The sequence below is a fragment of the Mobula birostris genome, chromosome 5, assembly GCF_030028105.1.
Source record: "Mobula birostris isolate sMobBir1 chromosome 5, sMobBir1.hap1, whole genome shotgun sequence".
Lineage (NCBI taxonomy): Eukaryota > Metazoa > Chordata > Chondrichthyes > Myliobatiformes > Myliobatidae > Mobula > Mobula birostris.
The window spans coordinates 121,094,029-121,113,760 of record NC_092374.1 but is presented as its reverse complement, the minus strand read 5'-3'; the positions used below and the strand labels follow the sequence as shown (position 1 = coordinate 121,113,760).

The 19,732-nt window shown below is 39.9% G+C and overlaps 1 protein-coding gene across 3 annotated transcripts in view; it reads right to left on the bottom strand.

Annotated features, from left to right (window-relative positions):
- arhgap15 (Rho GTPase activating protein 15) overlaps window positions 1–19,732 on the bottom strand; it is a 737,150-nt gene that overhangs the window by 622,558 nt on the left and 94,860 nt on the right. For all 3 annotated transcript variants that reach the window (XM_072258610.1, XM_072258612.1, XM_072258613.1), the window contains exon 3: window positions 8,016–8,198. In XM_072258610.1, the coding sequence (XP_072114711.1) occupies window positions 8,016–8,198 (183 nt within the window). The remainder of the gene's footprint in view (window positions 1–8,015; window positions 8,199–19,732) is intronic.

Below are 19,732 nucleotides of genomic sequence, written 5' to 3'. Positions count from 1 at the left end.
ATAATCCAAACCCCCACTGGTACTCAATATGCTAAAAGCTACCTAATTAATGATGCTTCTCAACTAAAGATGTTGTGCTCCATGGCTAAAATGTTCCTCTTTTTATCTAAATTTGTATGGGGTGGTTAGATTTATGCCTGTGTACAATGTGTTGTTCAGCAAAAACAACGCTTTTAACTAATAGTGTCACTAAATTACTTTGTGGCCTCAGCAAGACATAAACATTCACTTTCCAAAAATATCTAACTTTTTAACAGATTAGAATCCAAGAGATAAAAGTTATATCTTAAATATTCATGCATATCTCATTATTGCCATTGATAATGAATACCAAATATCATTCAATTAAAAAAAAACAGGTGAATTCAAGACTAGGGCTTGAATGAGTAAACTTTGATTAAGGAGTAAGAATTCAGGTAGGAAAAATATCTTTCCCAGAAACATTTAGTCACTGGAAGCTTGTGAAGAAAAACAATTAAATATATTCATGGAACAGGTAAATAATGCTTAAGAGCTAGAGGGGACAAGGAATATTGGGGGGTGAGGAATCTGGAACAGTTCAGGATGCACTTCAATCGATGGAAACACTTGAAGTCCACTAGCCTTTGAGCTCCACTAAATCAAGCCTTTATTGAAAAGTAAAACTCTTCAACACTTCTTCTCCCTTATATTCTTATATTCTTCTTAGATAGTCTCTTGGAATATCAGATGGTGATGCCACATGTCGGAATGATCTCCAGCCTGGTATGGAGCCTCCAATGCATAGGATTATAAGAGGCTGTAGGAGCTGTAGATCTAGTCAGTTCCATCGCAGCCCTCCAAGTCATCGAGGACACCTTCACGAAGCAGTGCCCAAGAGGATGGCTTTCATCATTAATGACCATCACCATCCAAGACATACCTGCGTCATGTTACTATCATTGAGGAGGAGGTACAGGAGCCCAAAGACCCACATTCAAAGTTTTAGGAACAGCCTTTTCCCCTCTGCCATCAGATTTCTGAATGGCCTATGAACCAGTGAATATTACCTCGTTATTTGTCTTTTGTACAATTTATTTTTGTAACTTATAGTAAATTTTTGTCTCACACTGTACTGCTTCACAACAGATTTCATAACATATATCAACGATAATAAACCTGATTCTGATTTTGAAATGAATTATTTCCTCAATGTTCTTGTGAGATCTGTGATGGCAGTTGAGGCCAAAATGAGAGCTACAGATTCTTCCTCCAATCGTCTCAAAATTATGCCTTCTCAGATTACCTTCCAGTGAATTTTGTAGCATTTTGTAGACATTTGATTACCAGACTGGTTCTTACCTTACAGTGTCTTAGAATGCCTGTTTCCAATTGCCCTGATGTTAAAAACATAAAGGAGGACAGGCATGACTGGTCTCACTAGCCCATGGAATTTGCAACAAGTCCTAGGTCTGAAGTCTTAATCCATAGATACTCTTTTCCTCAATCTACCAAAAGTTTTACTAGCACATTGTAGTCTATGGTCAATTATGTATTTGACATTTGCCCTCAGATATCGGAAGAGATCTTCATTTTGTTATGTTTCATTTTTAGCTTTTAATGATGAGGGCAGTGTGGTGTAGTATGTGGTTTCAGACACCAAAGGAAACCACAGGCTTGATATCAACTCTTGCCTGTATTACATCAGCAATGATCTTGTATGGTCCTTTCATTTATCTCCGTTCCTTCGATCTCCGCTTTGAGTACTTCTTCAGTTTTAAAACCTCTCTGAATATTATCTTCTTCTGTCTCTCTCTCTCTATTTACTTATCTTTCTATCTCATTAAATATATAATCTACCATCCCTTAATTATGAGTAAGAATAATACAATTACATATGTACAAGTTTCTTATGCTGTTGAAAACCAATGCTGTTTATATTACTTTAGCTTGATTGCAGTTTACCAGTCAAGTATACCAGAATACCTATTCTAATAAACCAGTCCAGTTTGCCACTGTTTCATTGTTCTATCGAATCTGACCTCATGTACTGTAGGTACAGTGTTTGTCTGTTTTCCCTGTGATTGTGAGAAATTCCACCATTAATTTGATTTCCTCCTTCATCACAAAGACATGTTGGTAAGATTAAAGATTTAAAGATTAGCTTTATTTGTCACTAGTACATCAATGCATACAGTGAAATGCATTACTTGCATCCGGGATCTGTTGGGGGTAACCTGCACATGTCACCATACTTCTGGCGCCACACAGCATACCCACAACTAATGTACGTCTTTAGAATGCGGATGGAAACCCACAAAGTCACAGAGAGAATGCATACACTCCTTACAGACTGCAACAGGAAATGAGCTCCAATCTTACAGCTGACATGCTGTAGAGTGCTACACTAACCGCTATGCTACCAGGTTAACTGACTTTTTTTTTGTATGTTTACATGACAAAAGATTTTTAAAATCTGATTGGTAAGTGAGAGAGAATAGATTGTAGGACTACACGGAAAATAATGAAAGGAGGAATGAGATTTATAAGGTTGCTTTGCTGGGAGCTGGCATTGACCCAATGGACTGAATAGCCTTTTTTGTATCATAATCTGTAGGTTACATGTGGGTCTCAAGCAAGTAATCGACCAGCTGGATGTAACTGAGCCACTGATACTAATATCAACTTGGTCTTCCATGCGCTGTGGTGAGCAGTACTTTTCCTCTTAACTCACAGCCACTTGTTCATTTGCCTAGTAGATTAAGAAGAATCGCCTTTAATGTATTTCTGTTTTTTTCTACTCTGTTATATCAACTTGTTTAAGATTATTTATCTCTACATTTTGAAGTTTTCAATAGTTGCCAGGATTAGGGTTGCCTGTAACTGATGAAATTATTATTGTTAGGTTAATTACAATCATCAATTACAAAAGAGGTGATCAACTTTTATTGGGGTACTGTCCAATAAATGGTATAAACATTATATAATGGCATTAATGATCACTCAGTAGAGGATGGTTAAGTACTCCTTGAACCAAAGCCCCTTGCATGACAAGCTTTTATCGTATTTGTGGTCACACTCTTTTTGAATTCGAGTTTTCAAGGTGATTTATTATGAAATGCATATACTGATTTTGCAGACTCCAGTAAATTTCTGAAAGTTGTCTTTGCATTGAGACCGTTACTTCTAAAATTGAGGTGAAGTTCAATTTTTGGATATGATTAGAGATTAAAAGTTTCATTATTTTGCAATTTAATTCAAAATGGTCTTGTAGACTTATTATTCTGAGTGTTCTGCCAATTGACCAGTTTTGTTGACTAATTAGAGATCCATGTATCTTGGGTACAGCTGCTATTAATTATATAAGATATATCATAGATTGGTTATTGGGTTTAAACTGAAGTTTAACTGAAAAGTTGAGCAAAGTGAAAGGCTTAAACCTGATTTTATATTCCTTGGGATTAATCCAGAGATGATAAATCCGTTACCCAAAACCTCCTCTATGCAACTCCCTCCATTGATGCTGCCTGATCTGCTGAGTTCCTCCAGTGCTTTCTGCATGCTACAATAAAATGTTTTTTTTTGTTTGTCCAGGTACTACAGTATGTTTCAAGTTTTCTGATCTATTCATCTGCACATGTTCTTGCTTATCGATTGGTGTAAGACCTCTGATATGATGCTAACAATTGCACTATACCAACAACTTAAGCAAATCCATATTGGAAGAAACAATATTTATCTACAATGTTTAACATTAATAATTTTTGTAACTTAGTCTGTTTAAATGAATGTACTGAACCAGATTATGTTTCCCAACTTTTAATGACATGCTCCAAGTGGTGTTATTAATTTTCATAAATGGAAACAGAAATAGGATGAATATTATTTAAAAAACTAGGGGCAGTTATTCAAGGATTTTTGAAAGAACAAAACACAACTTTGTGTGATTCTTCATCGTTTGTTAGTTTCTTAAAGTGTTATAGTGAGGTTGGGGGTGTGTTGGAGATAGGGATAAGCTCCCACTACCTATTAAATGCTTTCATTGTCATACATATCAAATAGTCTCTGACAACCGAATCCAACTCCTGGCCTTCACATGTGACTCAGTTACTAAGGTTGGTGGAACCATTTCTACTGAAAGAAGAAAGAGCATAAGTGGGTTACTGGTACCTTAAAACCAGTCATTTTTAGCAGATGGGGCTCATCATCTGTGCTTGGCATGCTGTCTTGTGACTCTACCCACTCATGAGGAAGGCTTCAGAGTAAGCCCCAACGAAAAACCTGGAGCTGGAATCTCTAAGGCAGTCCTACATTGAGTTAAATATTAACCGGCAACTCCTGTGACACCTCTGGATTGCTCTCTGCTGTTCCTTTGAATGTGGAGAAGGGATGCTTGTTACATGGACAACATCTTGCTCTCCATGTCCTATTGCACTGGCTTGCATATTGACAACAGCTAGGACGCAACTTCTGCAGTCGACCCAGGCCAATAGAGGGTCTCATCGTGTCTCCATCCTTTTTTACTGCTACAGGCTGACTTCCCTTTGCCGACCAGCCCACACCACCACCACTGCTGAATGAGAAGTGTTGAGGTGAGGTATTGATGAGCTGGCTGAGAAGATCTGAAATTCCCATTGAGCTGCCCATTTTGAGTCAGATGTCAATGATGTAGATTCTGGGGATGGGTTTTGTTGCTTAGGAACGCAGGCTTTTGCAGTGAGTGAGTTCTGACATCCCCACAAACCCCATGCCACATCATCTGACTCTAAGAAAGGAAGGTGCCAGAATCTGGAGCAATACAAAAGAGGTGCTAGAAGAGCTCAGCATGTCAGGCAGCAATGATGGATAGAAATAGTTTACTTTTTCAGTTGAGCGTCCATTATTAAGGACCTCCAGCACCCAGGGCATGCCCCTTTCTCACTGTTACCATCAGTGAGAAAAGCCTGAAGGCACACACTCAGCAATTCAGGAACAGCTTCTTCCCCTCTGACATCCGATTCCTAAATGGACATTGATCCCTTGAACACTACCTCACTTTTTTAATATATATTATTTCTGGTTGTTGCATGATTTTTAATCTATTCAATGTTGACGCATGGCCAAGTGGTTAAGGCGTTCGTCTAGTGATCTGAAGGTCACCAGATCGAGCCTTGGCCGAGACGGCGTGATGTGTCCTTGAGCAAGGCACTTAACCACATATTGCTCTGCGACGACACTGGTGCCAAGCTGTATGGGTCTTAATGCCCTTCCCTTGGACAACGTCGGTGGCGTGGAGAGGGGAGACTTGCAGCATGGGCAACTGCCGGTCTTCCATACAACCTTGCCCAGGCCTGTGCCCTGGAAACCTCCCAAGGTGCAAATCCATGGCCACGAGACTAATGGATGTCTATATATAAATCTACTCAATATAAATATTGTGGCGGCTCGCCCATGCGGCAAGCGAACCGGCTCCAGCAGTCACGGGCGAGTCCACAGCCAGCGGCAACCGAGAGAGCTCTGAGTGTGGGACAGACCTCGGCCCGGAAGCCGGTGTCACTTCCACCCTGCAAAGAGCAGGGGATGCTGGGAACGGGCACTTAAGCGGGCGTGGATTTAAAACAGTAAACAGTTCAACCAGACTCTGCTCGACTCAGTGTGTTGCTTTCACGCAATGCGTATCAGCGCGACTACAGTATACTAAAATTTATTTATTTATTTATTTATTTTTTATTTTATTATTTATCTGTTTATTTATTTTTTTCCTATATTATCTATTGCATTTAACTGATGCTGCTAAGTTAATAAATTTCACGACACATGGCTGTGATAATAAACCGGATTCTGATTCTGTTTCTGAGTGGGACTGAGGCCAAAATATCAACTGTCTATTTCCCTCCACGGATACTGACTGACCTGCTGAATTCCTCCAGCACCCTTTTTTGTGTTGATTCAGCCTTATGTATACATACATTGTTCAACATTTATGCCTTCACTTCCTGAGGAGGCTCAATAAATTTGGTATGCCTCATTCAAGCCTGTCTCATTTGAATCAATGCACCATAGACAGCATCCTACCTGGATGCATCAAGTGTTTTGGCCATGATTGCAAGGAACTGCGGGTTGTGGACACATCTTAGCACATCACGGAGACCAGTCTCCCTCAATGGATGCTTCTCGCTGTCTCAGTAAAGCATCAAGCATAATCAGAGACCCCACCCATTCTCTCTTCTCCCCTCCCATCAGAAAAAAGAAACAAAAGCCTGAAAGCATGCATCACCAGGCTCAAGAACAGCTTTTATAAGATCATTTAATGGTTTCCTAGTACAATATGCTGAACATTTGACCTCACAATCTACCTTCCTATAACCTTGCACTATTTTTACCTCCACTCCACTTTTCTGCGTCTCTACCACTTTATTCAGCACTCTGTTATTGTTTTATCTTGTGGTACCTTAATGCACTGTTGTAATGAATTGATCTTCATGTACGGTATTCAAGACAAGTTTTTCACTTCAATTCAGTACATGTGACAACAATAACCAATTAAATAATTTTCTAATCATGACTGAAACAAAATACGTTATTTTATTTTTATTTAGGGGTACAGCCCAACAAGCTCACACCGCCCAATGGGACCCATGTGACCAATTACCCTATCAATCCGTACATCTTTGAATGAACAGCAGGAGGAAATTCACACAAACGCAGGGAAAATATGTAAATTTTTTGCAGACTCAGTGGAATTGAACCCAGATCACAGAGATTTTAATACCGTCATGCTTACTGCTATGCTACCAATGCCAGGCCACTTCAGCTGACTTTGAATCAGACAAGATTCTGTGATGAAGACAATTTAATAAAGTAGATGGAGCTTATTTAACAATCCAATAGTTTCATAATCACAAATGCATTTCCTTACCAGATTTACAATTTAAAATGTCCATTTGCCATGGTAACGTTTGAGTTCTAAATTTATGCTCAAACCACTGGATATCATGTCCTGTTAGTATTTACTTGCTCACGTATGAATATTTATGGGTGTCAATGGGAATGCTGGCATTTATTGTTTGTCCCTAATTGCTCCAGAACTGAGAAGATAATTAATGGCCACAAGTGGACCAGAATAGGTGAAAATGGAAAATTTCCTTTCCTAAAGGGTACTTGTGAACCAATTTTGTTTTATTTTCAAGTCAAGTGGTTTCATCTTTACTTCTTCTGAAATTATAAATTCCATTGTTGCCATTAGTGCCTACTATTTATGTCATTAAATATTGGGAATATCTCCATTTAAGATTTGGAAATCCGATGTTCATGACAATTTTGTATTCAGATTGATAAGCATTTTCACCATTTTTAAAGCTGCATGTCAACTATTACTGGATCTGAATGTTGGCACATGAGCATAAAGTGCAGAAAGCAATTGAGAACATTAGTCCCTGGTCAATGTAATGCAATCAAAAACATTGATAGCAGCTAGATTTAACCCTGAGGGGTTTTTACATTGGGAAAAAATGATCAATACATAACTAACATCACATCACATTCCATCACGTATCTGTCAGGCATTTTCCAAACAATTTTTATTGCAAAAGTGATTTACTTACTTTAAAAGAAAGTGATCATCAGATAATTACCAGTATTCAGTAAGAATTTGCAAATCAAATTAATGCAATACTCTTATGGTTTAAATTTACAGATACTCAAGTTTGCCAGGTAACATTACAGTTATTGTCCCAGAACTGTCACATTGAACTTAAGGGTGACTGGCTGTATAATATGAGAAGACGTTTCTCCTATCCACAGAACAGATTTCCTTTAATGATTCTTTAGTATAACAAATTCCGAATCGATAAGAAAATATTTTTCATGATCTACTATGATGCTTTTAACTCTCTGCCAACATACAGTTACAGAACTTGCGTGTGTTGCTTTCATTTAAATTTATGATTGCTATTTGTTTGAATGTAATTAAAACTCCTTAACATGCACTCTAACAAAGCAAATATTGAAAGGAAATTTCAAAAAAATTGTTCCCATGTGCTTTCACAGCTCAATGAAATATGGCACTATCTACTCACCGGTAACTTAATTGGGTTGGAGTCGGTCAGAACCATGGACTTTGTTTGGCTCAGGCGGTCACAGTTAGCAGCTCCACTCTTCACCCTCCGCTGAACAGCACTAGGGCTGAAATGGGTTGAGGGAAGCTGTTCAGAGGTGCCTGTTGTCTGGATACTTGTTTTCGACTGAGCTGTGGATCCATCCTGTGGGAAAAAAAAGCAAGGAACTCATTATTAAAGGTTGCATTTAATCAACTGTAAACATAGATCATTGTATATCCAATAAATCAAGACTTCGGATGTTAACTTGTGCATGATACTCCTATTTACTGCAGGTAATAATTTCAAAAATATATCAAACATCAAAATGTAATTAGTTGAAAAGTGATACATTGATATTTTTATAATTTTGTATCGTATTTTAAGTTAAATAAAAATAAGAATGTAAGAACATGAAAAAAGGAACAAAAGTAGTTTACATAACTCTAAGTTGAATCCACGATTCAGTGAAGATTATTTAAAGGGGTTTCAGTTTTATTCTCCTGCCTGATCTACATAGCCCTAGGTTACCTTATAATCAAAATAAGGTTTAAGTAAACCTAACGATTCAACATCTACTTTATTGTTGAATGATTCCGAAGGATGATGAGGCCGATTCTCCTGTTTCTATTGCTTCAACTATTAAGCTAAGTACAGTGAATACAAGTGATTCAGCAGGAAGCAGTACATAATGCTAGCTTTTATGTGAGTTTCATTTGCTCTTACTAATTTAAAAGTTGAGAAACTGAGCACAATCACACACGCCACACCATCCCTATACATTTTAACACTCAGTTAGATAGCAGGATGGAGATATGTCCCTTGATATCGAGAGCAGTGGGCTCCTCCTCTCCATGCAGCTGATGAATCCAAAGGTATGGCAGCGATCGATACGATTTGGCTCCAGTGGCATTGCAGGAGTTGCCAGTCAGCGTTGAACTCAATGTAAGATGGCCTTAGGGACTCCAGCTCTGCACTTTTCCTTGGGCTTTACTCCTGAAGACTCCCTCATGAGTGCATATAGCACAGGGCAGCTGACGTTTGAGAGTGGAGCTTTCCTTCTCCAAGATGAGATACCAACCATGGCTGAATAAGCCCCATCTGCCCGAAGCTACCTGTTTTAAGACACCTATAACCCACCTTTTCCCCTTCCCTGTCAGTAGAAACAGTTCTGCTAGACTTTGCAACTAAGCCACACGTGAATGCCAAGAGCTGGACTTGATTGTCGGAGGCTATTTGAGATGCACGTCATTGAGAGCACTTAGTAGGTAGTTGGAGTTTATCCCCACTACTCCCCACCCATCACCCCGGTTGTGACAACCTCAAGGATGAACTCAGTTCATTCATTTATTATGTGTCACGTTGCATGATCTGCAGGCTAGCAAAGGGAAGGAGCACCTTGTTTGGTAGCGATGTATCTCCATCCCAACATACGAGTCAGATGTAATGCTTATAATATGTAAACAGGTTATACTATGCAGATTTCTCCTGCATCTTCAGTACATCACTCTTGGAGTCTAAAATATAACAGTTTTCTAGCAGCTAATACAGGACCTGGTGTTAAAAATTAAATAGAAAAGGAGGCACAGTTGTAAAGCTGTGACGTATGTGGATGATGCAAGCTTAGTTGATCTAGAGCGTGTTTATCACCTGAGTTGGGGCCAGTTAAAATCCAATACGCTAAACCAGAAATTGACCACTTAATCCAGGATGAAACTGAAGTTTGAAGTACAGTTCAAAGTAAATTGGTGCTGTCAGATATGCCATCTTATGGGTGGGTTGCTAAACTGGGCACCCATTTGCTCTCTCTGAAACTGTAAATAAAATCTCTTCAAGCCATTCAAGGAATTGTATTGTAACTCTCCAAGTATATAGATTAATAATTATTTCTGCTTCGCCATTGCAACAGATAATTTGATCATTTATCTCATTATATTTTGTGGGGCCTTGCAATGGTCAAATTGACTGCTGCATAACCCTGCATTATGGTGGCAGCGTTATAAAATACGTCATTGATCATTAGGTATTTGGGTAACTCCTGGGAATTTTCAGAAGTTAATTGTTGGATTTTAAAACAGGTAATTGCTTTTAGATCCTATCATATGGTAACAAATAGCTTCACTTAGTCAGGAATTTGCATCAGCCATTAAGTAAAGCCACATATTCACAAGAAAACAATGTGTAACATATGTGTGTGCATTAACCCCATGAGCGCTGTCATACTAATTCTGCATGAAAATCAGGAATTCAATTAAGAACTTGAATGTACAGCCTATATAATTGTGTTATCCAGTATGAATTGACTCTGAGTTTGTGTCTTATAATTAATTAACTAATCCGATTGGGTGTTGCTGGAGGCCTAGACATTGAGTTCAAATTTCTATTTGTTTATTATTTTCTCTGATAATTTTAATAACCCTAAACTAAATTAATTTTAGAATGAATCCTGCTGAGTTTAACACACCATGAATCACGCATTTCAATTTTTTGTTAAAGAAGTCGGAAGTCAGGCAATGGAACTTTAAAGTTAAGCAATTATTTACTGAAGTAGGGTTGAAAGACTAGGATGGTGAAAAATTGTTTTTATTTAAGAACAATTCAACAAATATTTAACAAATTGATAGACTTCCCACTAGAGGGCAGGGACCTTCAAATGTGTGAGTTTCCAGTTTTAAACCGGAGTGAGAAATCTCCTTGATGATGCTTCAAAGTCTTACAAAAAGTTAAAAACTGTGTTAGTGCTGTTTTGAAAACAGTGTTTCACAGCTCTGTTATGTAACATTACTCTGCTTCATGTAGCCAAGCTTTTTGTGAAATCTAGCGGCATGGGTGACAACAGGGCTTCGCTTCCATCTATACTCACATTGACCATCAAAATATGGAGGAACCTTCATAAATTCCCACAGCTCCCCCCCCCCCAATGAACCCATGATTTCACTCACTGAGGACGATGAGAGAGCATTCTAGAGGAGGGTGAACCATGGAAAGCAACCGGCCCAGATGGGGTACTACTCAAGATCTAGTGGGGAGCAACGGGCTGGTGTGTTCACCGATGTCTTTAACCTCTGGCATTGGCAGCCCAAGGTACGTGCCTGCTTCACTTCAATTATACCAGTGCCTAAGAAGAACGTGGTAACCTCTCTCAATGACTATTATCCAGAAGCACGTACATCCACTACGATGAAGTGTTTTGAGAGGATGGTGATGAAACATATCAATTCCTGTCTGAGAAGCAACTTGGTTCCTCTCCAACATGCCCACCTGCAAAATATGTCCATGTCATTTCTTTCTTTCTTTATTGTATTTGCAGTTTGTTGTCTTTTGCACACTGGTTGAATGCCCAAGTTGGCGTGGTCTTTCATTGATTCTACTATGGCCACAGCTACCATTCTAGAAACATAGAAACATAGAAAACCTACAGCACAATACAAGCCCTTCAGCCCCCAATGCTGTGCCGAACATGTACTTAATTTAGAAATTACTTAGGGTTACCCATAGCCCTCCATTTTTCGAAGCTCCATGTACCTATCCAGGAGTCTCTTAAACGACCCTATTGTATCTGCCTCCACCACCGTCGCCAGTAGCCCATTCCATGCACTTACCACTCTCTGCATAAAAAACTTACCCCTGACATCTCCTCTGTACCTACTTCCAAGCACCTTAAAACTGTGCCCTCTTGTGTTAGCTATTTCATCTCTGGTAAAAGGCCTCTGACTATCCACATGATCAATGCCTCCCATCATCTTATACACCTCTATCAGGTCACCTTTCATACTTGTCATTCCAAGGAGAAAAGGCCGAGTTCACTCAACCTATTCTCATAAGGCATGCTCCCTAATCCAGGCAACATCCTTGTAAATCTCCTCTGCACCCTTTCTATGGCTTCCACGTCCTTCCTGTAGTGAGGTGACCAGAACTGAGCACAGTCCTCCAAGTGGGGTCTGACCAGGGTCCAAAACAGCTGTAACATTACCTCTCGGCTCTTGAACTCAATCCCATGGTTGGTGAAGTCCAATGCGCTGCATGCCTTCCTAACCATACAGTCAAGCTGTGCAGCAGCTTTAAGTGTCCTATGGACTCAGACCCCAAGATCCTTCTGATCTTCCACACTGCCAAGTGTCTTACCATTCATACTATATTCTGCCATCATATTTAACTTACCAAAATGAACCACCTCCCACTTATCTGGGTTGAACACCATCTGCCACTTCTCAGCCCAGTTTTGTATCCTATCGATGTCCTGCTGTAACCTCTGACAGCCCTCCACACTATCCATAACACCCCAACCTTTGTGTCATCAACAAATTTACTAACCAATCTCTCCACTTTCTCATCCAGGTCATTAATAAAAATCATGAAGAGAAGGGGTCCCAGAACAGATCCCTGAGGCACACCACTGGTCACCAACCTCCATGCAGGGTATGACCCATCTACAACCACTCTTTGCCTTCTGTGGGCAAGCCAGTTCTGGATCCACAAAGGAAGGTCCTCTTGGATCCCATGCCTCCTTACTTTCTCAATAAGCCTCGCATGGAGTACCTTGTCAAATGCCTTGCTGAAATCCATATACACTACATCTACTGCTCTACCTTCATCAATGTGTTTAGTCACATCATCAAAAAATTCAATCATGCTCATAAGGCATGACCTGCCCTTGACAAAGCCATGCTGACTATTCCTAATCATATTATGCCTTTCCAAATGTTCATAAGTGCTGCCTCTCAGGACCTTCTCCATCAACTGAGGTAAGACTTACTGGTCTATAATTTCCTGGGATATCTCTACTCCCTTTCCTGAATAAGGGAACAACATCTGCAACTCTCCAATCCTCTGGGACCTCTCCCGTCCCCGCTGATGATGCGAAGATTATTGCCAGAGGCTCAGCAATCTCCTCGCTTGCCTCCCGCAGTAGCCTGGGTATATCTCATCCGGTTGCAGTGACTTATCCAACTTGATGCTTTCCAAAAGTTCCAGCACATCCTCTTTCTTAATGTCTATATGCTCAAGCTTTTCAGTCCATTGTAAGTTATCCATACAATTGCCAAGGTCCTTTTCCATAGTGAATAGTGAAGCAAAGTATACATTAAATATCTTTGCTCCTCCTCTGGTTCCATACACACTTTTCCACTGTCATATTTGATTGGTCCTATTCTTTCACATTTTATCCTCTTGCTCTTCACATACTTGTAGAATGCATTGGGGTTTTCCTTAATCCTGCTCACCAAGGCCTTCTCATGTTCCCTTCCGGCTCTCCAAATTTAATTCTTAAACTGCTTCCTGCTAGCCTTATAATTTTCTACTTTTCTATCATTACTTAGTTTTTTGAACCTTTCATAAGCTTTTCTTTTCTTCTTGACTAGATTTTAAACAGCCTTTGTATGCCATGCTTCCTGTACCCTGTCATCCTTTCCCTGTCTCATTGGAATGTATCTATGCAGAATGCCACTCAAATATTCCCTGATCATTTGCCACATTTTTGCCATACTTTTTCCTGAGAACATCTGTTCCCAGTTTATGCTTCCAAGTTCCTGCCTGATAGCTTCATATTTCCCCTTAATCCAATTAAACTCTTTCCTAACTTGTCTGTTCCTATCCCTCTCCAATGCTATGGTAAGGGAAATAGAATTGTGATCACTATCTCCGAAATGCTCTGACACCAGACCAGGTTCATTTCCCAATACCAGATCAAGTACAGCCTCTCCTCTTGTAGGCTTATCTACATATTGTGTCAGGAAACCTTCCTGAACACACTTAACAGACTCCACTCCATCTAAACCCCTTGCTCTAAGGAGATGCCAATCAATATTGGGGAAATTAAAATCTTCCATCACGACAATACTGTTATTATTGCATCATTCCAGAATCTGTCTCCCTATCTGCTCCTTGATGTCCCTGTTTCTATTGGGTGGCCTATAAAAAAAACTATTACAGTTATTGACCCCTTCCTGTTTCTAACTTCCACCCACAGAGACTCAGTAGACAATCCCTCCATGACTTCCTCCTTTTCTGCAGCCGTGACACTATCTCTGATCAACAGTGTCACACCCCCAACTCTTTTGCCTCCCTCCCTGTTCTTTCTGAAACTTCTAAAGCCTGGCACTCTAAGTAACCATTCCTGCCCTTGACCCATCCAAGTCCTGGAAGGGCCACATCATAGCTCCAAGTACTGATCCATGCTGTAAGTTAATCCACTTTGTTCATGATACTCCTTGCATTAAAATAGACACATCTCAAACCATCAGTCTGAGCACATCCCTTCGCTATCACCTGCCTATACTTCCCCTCACACTGCCTACAAGCTTTCTCGATTTGTGAGTCAACCAATCCTTCCTCCATCTCTTCAGTTCAGTTCCCAACCCCCATCAATTCTAGTTTAAACTCTCCCTAACAGATTTAACAAACCTCCCTGCCAGGATATTGGTCCTCCTCGGATTGAAGTGCAACCCATCCGTTTGTACAGGTCACGCTTGCCCCAAGAGAGGTCCCAATGATCCAGAAATCTTATCCCTGCCCCTTGCTCCAATCCCTCAGCCACGTATTTATCTTCCACTTCACTCTATTCCTATACTCACTATCGTGTGGCATAGCCAGTAATCCCAAGATTACTACCTTTGAGGTCCTGCTTCTCAGCTTCCTTCCTATCTCCCTGCAGTCTGTTTTCAGGACCTCCTCCCTTTTCCTACCTATGTCGTTGGTACCGATATTCTATTATGGATCTATTGAGTATGCCCACAAGAAAATGAATCTTTTTTTACTCAACATCAATAAAACCGAAGACTTGATCATTGACTACAGGAAAAAGAAGCCAAAGGTCCATGAGCCGGTTCTCATCAGGAAGTCGGAGGTGGAGTGGGTCGGTAGTTTTAAATTCTTTAGTTTTATTATATCAGAAGCTCTGACCTGGCACCAGCACATAAGTGCCATTATGAAGAAAGCACAACTGTGCCTTCGCTTTTGTTAAAATTTGCATAGATTCAGTGTGTCACCAAAAACTTTGACAAGCTTCTATAAATGTACAGTGGAGAGTACCTTAACTGGCTGTATCATTTCCTGGTAGGGAAAGACCAAAGCCCAAAAGCAAAAAGAAGTGCATACAGCTCAGTGTGTCACAGGAAAAGTCCTCCCCACCATTGAACACGTTTATAAGGAATGCTGCCACAAGAAAGCAGCATCCATCACCAAAGACCCCCATTATCCAGGCCATCTTCCATTCCTGCTACTGCATTTGGACAGGAGGTATGGGACACTTAGGTCCTGCAATACCAGGTTCAGGAACATGTATTACCCAAAACCTTCAGCCTACAGAAGCAGGTAACTTCACTCAGCACAACTCTGAGCTCATTCTACAACCTACAGATTCATTCTTAAGAACTCTACAACTCATGTTCTCAATATTTTTCTATTTGTACAATTTGTCTTCTCTTGCACATTGGTTGTCAGTATTTACTTATGCATAGCTTTTCATAAATCCAATTGTATTCTTCATTTTTCTGTAAATGTCTGCAAGAAAATAAACTCAAGATTGTATATGATAACATTTACAGTACATATTGTACTGTGATAATAAATTCTATTCCGACTTTGATAGAGAGAAAGCAAAATTCCATTATGGACACTACACCACCTCCTAATTGCGAAAAACAGGAGTCTTCAAATACCTTCTAGCTATATGTTTACTTTCAGAAATTATTCACCATAATTATGAATTTCAGAAGGCAGTACCTTAAACTTTGGCTGTATCTCTATTGCAAGCTGCTTGGCAGGGTTACATCTGAACAACCTTAGATCTAAGATACATCACATTTTGTGTAAAGCATGAACTATTTTAAGTGCATTGTAAGTATAAATTGCAAGGATGCATAAGTGCTATATAAAATTGTGTTTCAATGGGAAACATAATAGCTCAAAGCACATCAACAGTAAAATATGTATTAGCAGGACTTATTGCATCACAAAATATTATCTTTTCATAGTATCAGAGAAGGCTTAACGGGCCAAATGGCCTTGTGCCTTATGGCCTTTCACATAAAATTGAAAACCATGTTGACAAGCTTTGTGATCTTGCTGCAACACAATCCGCAGCAGTGTAAACCCATTGCGACATTTAAAATGCAAGAAATGAGCTGAATGATTAGTTATTCTGGAATTCAGCAGAACATGACAGAGGTGCATTTCCAAACTTTCAGGCTGCTCTTTTCAGTAAGGTAGTGACTAAGCTAGCACAACTAGTTTAGTAAAGACCATAGATTAATGCAATGTGTCAGCATGATTATGGTGGAAGAATATAATTTATAGTACACAGACATTGTTCAGGAATGAAAGAGAAGATAAATACATTTCAATGCACTGGCTGCATATTTTAGTTTATGTCATAGGTCAAAAGTTGAACCTTTGTACCAATAACAATCACAAATACCTATGCATTGTGACAGGACTCAAATTTAATAATTTTCAGAAGCATGATATTTTGCTACAGGCTGCAACTGTCACAATAAAGTTTATTTTTCCACCAATAAAACTAATCAGAATTAAAGACCGACAACCTGGATGACAATAAAGACTTTTGTACCGTAAGACCCAGAATGCTCAATCAAAACATTTTGCTAGCGGCTGGATTAATGACTAACAAAACTGCAAAGTATATCTGCATTTTACTGGTCCGCTAGCATCAAATCTGACCCCTGCAATCATTCAGCCAGTTCTGTTTCTGCACAACAAGAGATAAACATAAGCTAATTCTGTGTAGATGTCCTTAGGTGACTATTTTTCAGTAGATGGGAGGAATGTGTGCATTTTTGCTGAAAATATTTGGGAACACATCAAGCAAAACATTTTCCTCAAAAGTGAATGGAATAAATACGTAAAATTTAACATGAAAGATTAGAATTCTAATAAATATCACCATTAATTAATCACCTCCGCTCATCATGCTGAGCATGATGCTTAGCACTTCTACGCATAATGCATCATGTATCATACTCATGACCCTTTGACCCCTGAATGCATGCAACATGTATGTACATATAAAACAATTTATAGCAAAGTTAATCTGTGGATATTTTTGTACTGTTCAAAGTATAAGATGTGCCTTGAATTTCATTCTTCCACACTCCGATTGAATGATTTGTACTGTTGGGATTATCAAAACCATAAAAAGCAATCTAGTCTTTTGTCTCTCTCTTGAAATCTCTCAATGTTGCATTGAAACGTCAAATTACAAGCCAAAATATTGGAGTTATGCATAGCTCCACTGACATCTGATGATAGATTAAACCATGGCATAATGGTATAATTATGACATGATGTTTACATGCATGACATTTCAAATGCACTTGGACAGTTATATTGGTGGAAAAGGTCTAAAGCATGGTTTCACGACTTGGGTGTCCATGGACCCCTTGGTTATTGATAGGGGTCCATGGCATAACAAAGGTTAGGAACCCATGGTTTAGAGGGAGCAACACACAAAATACTGAAGGAACTCAACAAATTGGACTGTGTATATGGAGGGAAATAGTGAGCCATCATTTCCAGTCATGACTCTTCATTTGGTTTCAACCTGAACCATTGACACTTCATAAGTGCTGCCTGACCTGTTGAACTCCTCCGACATTTTGTGTACTCTTCCAGATTCCATCATCTGCTATATTTTGTGTCACTCAGGAGTTAGAGGGATATGGGCCAAATACAGGCAAATGGGATTATCTCAGTTTGGCAACTTAGTTGGCAGGGATGAGTTTGGCCAAAGTGCTTGGTTTCATGCTCTATAGCTCCATGACTCTAAAGAAGCTTGAGATTAATTTTCTTGTGATTCGGCTACTGTTGGAGACTGTGATCTACACTTTCCTGGTGTGCTTTCGGGCCAATTGAGCTATCTGGCACTTTGCTGTCTTCAAGGGAGTTCTATGGGGTTTTGAGCAAAGTGTGCGGCCTTGAGGGCAGGAAGCCTGGAGACAGAAGAACAAGCCCATGATTGACTCCATTTCTTGCAGATCCTGCCTATTAAAGTGTTGAGGAAGGTGAGCGTGCTTTCAGCACCGTCTGCCTGTGTGTGACCAGTCTCTCTCCCTTGCTCTTGCTCGCTGCTGCCGGAGAAAGGTGCCTGAGTGACTGGTTCCTCTCTTGCCCTCTCGCTCAATGCTGCCGGGGAATGGTGCCTGAGCCTTGAGTCTTGGGTAAGGTTTAATCAACATGGTTTCTGAGTGCTCATTTTTGTTACTATTTTGTGCAGTTTTGACTGGGGTGTGCTATCGCTGTGGCCTGCAGTTAGGGAGCGATGTACTGCTGGATTGAATTGAACTGAGCTGAACTGAATGTTCTTGGACTGTTTCAATGCCGTGTAGTTTGATGTTTTGTGTTCTATGCTCATTCTTTGGTGCCGTTTGCATGATTTGTCCTTTGCACATGGGGGATGGGGGGGTTGATACATTCCTTTGATTGGGTTCCATGGTGTTTCTTTGTTTCACGGCTGTCTGTGGGAAGATGAATCTCAGGGTTGTGTACTGCATACATACTTTGATAATAAATGTACTTTGAATCTTGATTCTAGAATCAATGAAATATCACATAGAACAGGACAGACAATCAATGTGCAGAAGACAACAAGTTGTGCAAATACAAAAAGGAAAAAAAAACAAAATCATTATAAGTAATTAAATAAACAATATATATTCAGAACATGAGATGAAAAGTCCTTGAGGTGAGTCCATAGGTTGTGGGAGTAGTTCGGAGTTGGGGCGAGTGAAGTTGAGTGAAGTTATCACCTCCAGTTCAAGAACTTGATAGTTGAGGTGTAACAACTATTCATAAATCTGGTGGTGTGGGTCCTGAAGCTCCTGTATCTTCTTCCTGATGGCAACAGTGAGAAGGGAACATGGCCTGGATGGTGGGGGTCTTGATGATGGATGCTGCTTTCCTGGAACAGCACTCCATGTAGATGTGGGAGGGGGGGCTTTACTGACGATGGATTGAGCTGTCTCCACTAGTTTATAGACTTTTCCATTCAAGACCATTAGTGTTTTGAAACCAGGCCATGATGCAACCAGTCTGTACACTCTCTATGGAAGTCTGTCAAAGTTTTAAATAACATGTCAAAACTTTGCAATCCTGTAAGAAAGTAGAGGTCCTTCTGTACTTTCTCTGTAATGGCACATACATGCTGGGCCTAAGACAGATTCCTTGAAATGATAACTCTGAGGAATTTAAATTTACCAACTCTCTCCACCTCTGATCCCTTGATGAGGGCTGGCTCATGGACCTGTGGTTGGGACCTCACATTCCAGAAAAGAGATGTACATCAGATCCATGCATTGCATATCTGAGCCATTTGGGAACACTGAATCCTTGACGACCACAGATACTGATAATGGGATCAACTGAAAGACCTCCTGTTGTAAATCGTAAAGCCTATGCAACAGCTTACATTCCATTTGAGACTATTTCAGGTGTAGCATGTTCATCTCACAATATGGAAGGGTGCATGTAGAGAGATAACCAAAAGAAGCTGGCAGGTCATTTAGAAGGGTTCTGACTCTCTAATCGGTACTCAGCGTTCAGTACTGACACAGATTTGTACAGGGTTTGTAGTTGGAGCTAAGACCATTGCATCATAAGTAGACCAACTGTACAGCAAGAGAAGTGAAAGATCAGGAGAACAATAGTTAAAAGAGATGTTTAAATGTCAGGTGTTTCTGTGGCTC